Source organism: Sciurus carolinensis, chromosome 18 (genome assembly GCF_902686445.1).
Source record: "Sciurus carolinensis chromosome 18, mSciCar1.2, whole genome shotgun sequence".
Classification (NCBI taxonomy): Eukaryota; Metazoa; Chordata; class Mammalia; order Rodentia; family Sciuridae; genus Sciurus; species Sciurus carolinensis.
The window spans coordinates 7,297,041-7,305,507 of NC_062230.1; the positions used below are offsets into that span (position 1 = coordinate 7,297,041).

At 46.7% G+C, this 8,467-nt stretch overlaps 1 protein-coding gene across 3 annotated transcripts; it reads left to right on the plus strand.

Annotated features, from left to right (window-relative positions):
• Positions 1–2,817: 2,817 nt before the first annotated feature.
• Positions 2,818–8,122, plus strand: Ift22 (intraflagellar transport 22). Of its 3 annotated transcripts, none has more exons than XM_047533677.1 (5): positions 2,818–2,936; positions 5,396–5,472; positions 5,582–5,671; positions 6,099–6,301; positions 6,969–8,117. In XM_047533677.1, exons 1-5 carry the CDS (start codon positions 2,898–2,900, stop codon positions 7,115–7,117), a joined length of 558 nt encoding a protein of 185 aa, XP_047389633.1. In that variant the 5' UTR covers positions 2,818–2,897; the 3' UTR covers positions 7,118–8,117. The 3 variants fall into 3 exon arrangements, with proteins under 3 accessions (XP_047389633.1, XP_047389635.1, XP_047389634.1); XM_047533679.1 differs by lacking the exon at positions 2,818–2,936 and adding an exon at positions 4,558–4,690 and having other exon boundaries at positions 5,582–5,793; positions 6,969–8,122; XM_047533678.1 differs by lacking the exon at positions 2,818–2,936 and adding an exon at positions 4,567–4,690 and having other exon boundaries at positions 6,969–8,119.
• The last annotated feature ends 345 nt before the right edge of the window (positions 8,123–8,467 follow it).

Consider the following 8,467-nt stretch of genomic DNA (forward strand, 5'->3'; position numbering starts at 1 on the left):
ATGTCACTTCTAATATTAGGTAACGAGGACACCATGGCTTCCATGTGGCCCATGCTTACTTTGTCATGTGCTCGCTCTTAAGGAAGCCAGCTGCCATTCTGCGAACCATCTGATGGAGAAGCCACACAGTGAGGAAGTGGGGGAGGTCTCTGGTCAACAGCCAACAAGGAACCCAGGCCAACAGGCCACAGGAACTGAATCCTGCAGAACCTGAAGGAGCTCACAAGTCGATCTTCCCCTAGTCAAGTTTTGAGACAGCCACAGTCAGCACCGTGATGGCAGCCTCATGGGAAACCTGAACAAAATGTAAGACCTGCTCACATTTCTGACCCACAGAAATCGTGAGATAATATTTGTCATTTTTAGCACTGAGGTTTGGAGTGATTATGTTATTTGTGAATGGTAAAGTAACATAGGGGAAAAGCATAAACATTGACGAATAGAAACAGTCCAGAAGGACTCCAGCTTTTTGACTTATCAGATACAGACTTTAAACTAAGTATACTTACTATGTTGAAAAAGATAAAAGAACATAATCACTCCAAGCCCTGCTTTTACAATAACTAATACCCTCCCTCTCTTTGCCACCACCTCAGTCAAGATTTGACTTCTCTTCACTCTGCTGAAACTATTTGTCAAGATCTGCTGTCATAAAATATAAATTATTGACAAAAGCTGATGAAACTACCAAATGTCAAGGTAATCTAGCAATACATATTATTTACAACTCCCTATCCTTTGACCCAGTAACCCTTTCTATCCCATAGAGTCCATAGAAACAAAAGCACCAAACTATAAAGACATACATTATTGCAGTCTTGTTTCAAATGACCCTAAACTGGAAATATACTAAGTGCACTTCGTTAAGTAAATATCTGAATAAACTTTGGTACTATCGGACTGTAAAATGGTATAGGACCTTAAAAGAATGCAACAGAATTATGACCAATTGCTCCAATGACTTGGAGCAATTTCTACAATGTAAAGAAAACAAAGATAGAATAATACATAAGATATGATCATATCATTGTAAAGCAGTGGTTTTTATTTAATAGGTCCTGCTATAATAGGACCTATTTTATAGGTCCAGTGTGGCTGCTCTCTAGAAGCAGCAGATCCCTGGTGCTGATTTTTATCTCGTTGAGCTTACAGAGTTCCTGGGAGATGTTTGACAATGTTGCTCACTGCTGCCGCATAGCCTCACCTCCAGCCTGAGCAACAGCAGTCCATCTTCTCTGGAGAGTCTGCTGTCTCCAGAGGATTCCCACAGGCAAGATCTAAAATGATCACAGCCAACTCCTTCCCCTTCCGGTCCCTAGGAAAATCTCTTGTTCCTTTGGCTGCCCAAATTCCAGGGGATTCAGGTTCTCAAGCCCCAACTCCACTTGACCTGATGTGAGCAAACCACATCCCCTGCAAAGCAATTCTCCCTCTCTTCTTCTTCAATCTCTTAACTCTTCAGTAACTTCCAGGTGATGTGCTAAATTCTACTGAGCTGGGTTAGAATCTAAGGATACTGAATGCCTACAGTCGGCCTATAAAGACTCAGCCAAAATTGGAATAGTCGTGTTTTAGCAGCCTCTTCCAGACTGACAGGTATATAGAGCTACGTAGAATGGGGTGTATAGTGAAAAATACTGAGGGATACACCGTAGATGATCACACACTCCTACTAGGTGTTCACTTGTTGTCTAGCTCTTCACTGGGATGAAAACTTCAAGGGATACGGAAGGAAGGGGGGGAGTTATGGTTTGGATGTGAGGTGTCCCCCAAAGCTCACATATGAGACAATGCAGGAAGGTTCAGAAGAGAAATGATTGGGTTGTAAGAGTTTGACCCCATCAGTGAATTAATCCCCAATGGAATTAATTCAAATTGCAGGGTGTGGCTGGAGGAGATTGGAATTTGGGTGTGGCTCTTGGGTATATATTTTGTATCTGGAGAGTGGAGTCTCTCTGCTTCCTGATCATGCAAGCTGCCTTCCCTCTGCCACACTCTTCTGCCATGATGTTCAGCCTCACCTCGAGCCTCAAGGAATGGAGCCAGCCTTCTATGGACTTAAGACCTCTGAAACCCTGAGCCCTCAAATAAACCTTTCCTCCTCTATAATTGTGCTGGTCAGATCCTGAGTCACAGCAGCGAAAAAGCTAAGTCGTGGGGCGGGGGGATGTCAAAGTGAGTCAAATAAAAAAGTAATACGAGATTGATTTACTTGCACCCCACGAAAAGCAAGTGCATGATCATTATTTATGGGAAAAAAAAAAAAAAGCAACCAAGTGCATTATATATGAAACTAAGATGGTCCAGCCCCGTTATCGAAGGCTGAGCTAATGACTGGCTTTAGCAGCAAGACATCAGGCCCCTGCACTAGCGGCCAGCGCACCATGGCCCTCTGGTTTCTCCCAGATCGCCGGCACAGAGGTGAGTGGTGACGCCCGTTTCTGAGCTCAGAGTCGCGCCTCCTGACTTCCCTGGCCGGCCGGGGTCTGATAAACCCCCTCCCCCCTGGGCAGCACCCGCCAGAGGGATGAAGGGATCGGAGGCCTGGTTCCAGCCCAGCTCATCGGCTAGGGGGTCTGTTGGAGCGCCAAGGACGCCCGGGAGCAGTCAGGCCCGAGGGTCCACTTTCCGCGTCTCTACAGCGCGAGCTTGCCCGGCAGCCCGGCGCAGAGGCGCGTCGGCAGCTTGGGTTTCGCCCCGGGGCTCTGCGCTCCGCGCGCGTCTGCCACGCCCACTTTGCGCCCTGCGCTCCCGGAACTGGCAGAGTCCCGTCGGCCCCTGCGGGCCGCCCCGAGTCGCCATGGAAACGAAGGCAGCCAATCAGCGCGGCGGCTTGCAAGCTCGCGCTGGCGACGGGCGGGATCCTACCGCGCGCCGGGGCTCCGGCGCGGACCGCGATGCTCAAGGCCAAGATCCTCTTCGTGGGGCCCTGTGAGGTGAGGCCAGCCCGGTGCCGCGGCGGGAGCCGCAGCAGGGCCGCCCCCGGGTCTGCGCCGTGCTCAAGCAGCCCCCCCATGGAGGTGGCAGCCCGGTCCCAAAGCCCCCACCCCGGCGAGCGCCTTCCAGGAACTGGGCACCGCCAGTCCTTGGTCCCCACCACCGCCCAGGGAGGCGATGGAGGAGAACCCCGAGTTGCAGAGGTCCGAAGGCCCACGGTCGTGAGTGGCATCTTTGGAACCAGAGCCTGGGTCTTGTGAACTCTATCCTTTGCGCCTCCCGCCAGGTCACATCTTTACTGGGCCTGTCGGTGGGCTGAGGGAAGACTAGACTGTGACGAGGCTGTGAATGTGTGTGTCCCTCTCGCCATGCACAGAAATAAAATTTGGATGGACTAAAGCTACACGTGTTAAAAAAAAAAAAAAAAAAAAAAAAAAAAAAAAACTAGAAGCAGGTAAATTAATATCTCCAGCTTGAACATGCATCACAGTCACTTGGAGGACGTGTTCAAACAGGTTGCTGGGTCCAGCCCCAGAGTTTTAATTCAACAGGTCCAGGAGGGACCTGAGAATTTGGACTTTGCTGGTGCTGTTGGTCCAGGGAACATACATGGAGAACCACTGTTGATTCATAGGTGAATATACAAAAGGAGATGTCTCTAATCTGTAGTTAGGAAAGTCTTAAGCACAACCCAAAAATGGAAAAGGCTTAAAAGAAATGACAGCTAGGTAAAAGCGTAGAGTGAAATTTGCAACTTACATCGCAAAGGAACAATTAATAGGACACACAAGGAAAGTTTAAAAGTCAGTAATGAAAAGAGAAACCGTTCAATAGCAAATCAATCAGAAGTGCTGCACACGAATAAAATTGCAAAATAAAATCGCCCAGTAAGTGTGAGAAGATGCTCAGCCTCATAATCACAGTGACACACATTAAAACAAGCAGGTGGTACCTGTTTGCTCAACAAAATGTACGGGAAGAGTTGAAGATTGCTAACAGGTAGCGTTAGGATAGGCATAAAAAAGTACTTTGCATGCCTAACAGGCAGTTTCTTCCTTTTCTCACGAGAACCCATCCCTGCTCAAATTGACTTTGGCCAACTTGTATGTAGAAACTTTAAGGGCATAATGAAATATATTCATATGCTTCTATAATGTTTAATGTATTGATATAATCATGTGTATGTGTGATATACATTTAAAGGCCCATGAGGATACACTATTAATTTGAAAATTTTATTTGATTCCATTTCACTTTACAGCAGTTTTATTTAAGCTCCTAATGTGAACCTTTGACACCTGGGTTGTCTTCATGACTTGAGCCACTTTTTGCATAATTTAACATGATTTCCAATGCACATTATCTTTCTGCTCATCTAAGTTGTTTGAAACCCAGCATTTTTTTTTTTTTTTTAAATCTATGTTTGAAACTCTTCCCGGAAATGTGTTCAGGCTGCAGGACTCATTCCTACAACCTCAGACCATTCGCTATATTTGTTCATCCTATAAATAAACATGATCTCCACAACTTAGCCACTTACAGGGTTATTTTTATCTGCTATTTAATTCGTGAGGCTGCATTCTCAAGAATGTGTGTCCTACCCCCAACTTTCACAATTTTGATTCTGCCAAGTGACTTCCCCAAGCCTCGCAAACTCATTCTGATCCAGGTCATCCTAGCCCAGCAGTTGTTCAATATGAAGTAACTGAGAGCAGGGTATAATCAGACAGATTTTTAAAATCAGAACTCAAGTGTAAGAGATTGCCTTTCTTAGGAATAATTTTGGGGGAGAAAAAAATCCTTTTATATTCAGGCATATGCAGTATTTGTTCAATGAATGATGCAAATACCTGAAAAACAGATCATAATGCTGAGGAGGGAGTGGGTTGCACAGAGGGATGGTTTGGGTGGAGGAATCAGAAGGCTGTTTTGTTGTTCTGGTGATTTTATTTTTATAAGAATGTGAATTGCTTACCTAATAAGGAAAAATGGCTTGCTTTGAGATTATGGTACAACCAGCCAGGAGTCCCCAGACCTAGGACTTAACTTTGACCTTGATCTTCTTTGTGATCTTGAAGAACTTATTTCCCCTCTTTGAGCCTCAGTGGCTTTGTATCTATAGCAGACTGGTTTCCTGAAGGTGTGCAGAGGAGCAGGCATGGAGAGAGACATACACTGGTGATTTTCTGTTCTAAATAAGTTAACTGAGAGCCAGCCTGGAAAATCAGTGTGGGTAGAGTCACCCAGCAGCAGAGTGAGCACCGGGCTCCCATGTACCCCAGGTTCCCAGCCAGGCCATGGCCAGCATACTAGAGCAAAACAACGTGGTCCCAGCCAGAGAGGGTCCTCTTTCCTGGTAACCTTGATGGGGTCATGAGGCCTAGTTCCAGGCCAGCTGTGTGGGGTTGGGGGACTCTTTTATGTTGTATCTTTCTACTCTTCTCTCTCACTTTCACAGAGTGGAAAAACTGTTTTGGCCAACTTTCTGACCGAATCTTCTGACATCACTGAATACAACCCCACGCAAGGAGTGAGGTGAGTTCTGCCCTGTCTGCATCCCCAAGGTCACCAGCCGTCACCTTGTGGCTTTGGGTATTCCAGAAGGGTAATACTTCCCAAGTGTTGCTGCTGTTTTTATGTTTAGGATCCTGGAATTTGAGAACCCACATGTTACCAGCAACAACAAAAGCTCAGGCTGTGAATTCGAGCTCTGGGACTGTGGCGGCGATCCTAAGTATGTCTCCTCTGAAGAAGGTCTCCTTCATCAGGCAGGGCTGTGGCAGGGCGGCAGAGCGCTTGCCTAGCATGCACACGGCCCTGGGTTCCAGCCCCACGTGCACACACGCTGCCCACCAGGTACCATGGAGTCAGGCCTAGCATGGTTCCCAGCCTGTATGAGGGTCTCGATGAGTCCTTTGGTGAATACTCTGCTTTATACACTTTTGTGAGTGTGTTGTGATATAATTAGAAGTCGCTGATCAATTATTAATACTGAGATGTTCTTTTTAAAGCCCCAGTTAGGGCTGGAGATGGAGCTCAGTGATAGAGCACTTGCCTGGCATATGCAAGACCCTAGTTTCACCAAATAAAAATGAAAACAAAGTGCGTGGTTAGAAACCAGGATGCCCCGACTCTGCTCCGACTCCCCGCCTGTCTTGCAGGTTCGAGTCCTGCTGGCCGGCCCTGATGAAGGACGCCCACGGAGTAGTGATCGTCTTCAATGCCGACGTCCCGAGCCACCTGAGGGAGATCGAGATGTGGTACTCCTGCTTCGTCCAGCAGCAGTTCCTACAGGACACCCAGTGCCTGCTGATCGCACACCACAAACCCGGCTCTGGCGGTGACGCAGGGAGCCTGTCTCTGTGTAAGGAGACTGGGGCATTGCTTCCTTTTGTCGCAGGTGTTCCATGCACCTGCGTATCACATGCAGTCACCGAGCACTGGCTGCATCTAGGCCTTAGCCATTTTCACCGTGTCCATCGGAACTGCCAGGACGGAAGAGCCGTCCCACTATCCAGGCCAGGGATGGGCACTTCCCCAGCATGCAGACACAAAGAGGGGGAGAAACCTGGTTTTAGCCATTTATTGGTCCCACTGAGGACAGTCTTTTCCAAGAGGCCTTGTCTCAAGAAAAACCTCCAGTTCACATGTGACACACACATAGCACAGGTGACAAAGTGATCCCAGGAAACAACTCAGAAAATATTCAGAAACAAAAAGTAAGGGAGACTCTCTTCTTTTCTGGGTCAAGAACAAAGAGGAAGGGCTGAACGCAGTTCAGTGGCCAAGCACGTGTGGGGTCCTGGGTTTCATCCCAGCACCGCAAACAAACAAACGGACCAGCAAAAATCCAAGAGCAAAAAGCCAGGTTCTCTTGCCAGGTGGCAGCGTCACGAAATGCTTCTCTGTTGTGTCAAGCAACGTGACTTCATTTTGCACTTTAAAAGTGAAGCAAGTCTCAGGTCCCTTGGGAGTTAGAAAGGTCCCTGGTTCAAAGTCCATGTCTCATTCACCTTATTCTCCTTTTTAAGCACCACCCTTGAACAAGCTGAAGCTGGTGCACTCCAATCTTGAGGAGGACCCTGAAGAGATCCGGATGGAATTCATCAAGTATTTAAAAAGCATAATCAATTCGGTGTCTGAGAGCAGAGACCGGGAGGAGATGTCCATTATTACCTAGCCGCCTCCCCCTGGACTTCCATCGCCCAAATGACATCAACCGCTTCCTCGTCCAGAACTCAAACTTCATCCAGCTGCTGATGTGTTCTCCTCCCTGTGACTACAGAAGAAATTTTCCTTGCCTCCTACAAGGTACCGGTCAGTCAGAGGGTTGACTCCTAATATCTATCCTCTCTCCATAGTTCAGTGGGGAAACTTCTGTCTCTGAATTCTGCTTCCTTAGCCCAGTCCTTTCCAAAGAGCTGGAAAATTAAGCTGGGAGACTTCACATACGTACAGTCATAAAAACTATGGAATTGTAACAAAGATACAACAGCGGTTTCATTCACGTGTGATTTTCATTCCTTGAGTCACTCAACAAATGCCAACTAGTTGAGCATCTACTATGTGCCAGGTGCTGTTCTAGCTGCTGCTGATATACAGCATGGTGGAACACAAAAATCCTTGTGCTTGAGTTTCAGTTTGATTTTTCTACATAATAGGTAGATCAAAAACATAAGTACTACATTTTAGATAGGAAGGGGAAAAAAGACAGTCTTTATTTTCTATAACGGGTATAAATTTCACATGCCCTCATACCCCACTTAATGAGGTGACCTGGGATGCTTACTATGCCAAACGGGGTTCAGGTGATCTTTGTTCATGGATTCTGCATTTGAGAATTCCTCTGTTCACTAAAATTTATTTGCAACTCCTAAATCAAAACTCGTGGTGCTCTCTCCGTTGTTTGGGACACATGTAGGGTGGCCTAAAATTTGAATCGCAACACACGCTGGTTCCTAGCTGAGGTCACTCCAGGGTTCAAGGGCGCTCCTGCTTTTTTCTCTTAGCTCTCATAAAGTGTCCTTTTCATGGTCAACCTAGGGCCATGTTCTCACAATTTTTGAGCTTTTTGTTGGTGATTTCACTTTTGAAATGGCCCCAAGCACAGTGCTCAAGTGTTACCTCGTGTTCCTAAGCGCTGGAAGGCTGTGCTGTTTCTCAGGGAGAGAACACATGAGTTAGACGAGCTCTCTTTAAGCACAAGTTAAGGTGCTGCTGAATTCAATGTTAATAAAACAACAATATATGTTAAATAAAGTGTCTTTAAAACAGACATAAAACAGGTTACATGTTCACCAACCCATGGAAACATTGTGGCAGAGGTTTGCAGGAACCTAATCCTGTGTTTCCCCTAAGAGCCACATCCCCAACCCTTTTTAAAAATATTTTATTTAGAGACAGGGTCTTGCTGAGTTGCTAAGGGCCTCACTAAGTTGCTGAACTCTGGCTTTGAACTCTCAATCCTCCTGCCTCAGCCTCCAGAGCAGCTGGGATTACAGGTGTGTGCCACCTTACCCAGCTTCCCTCT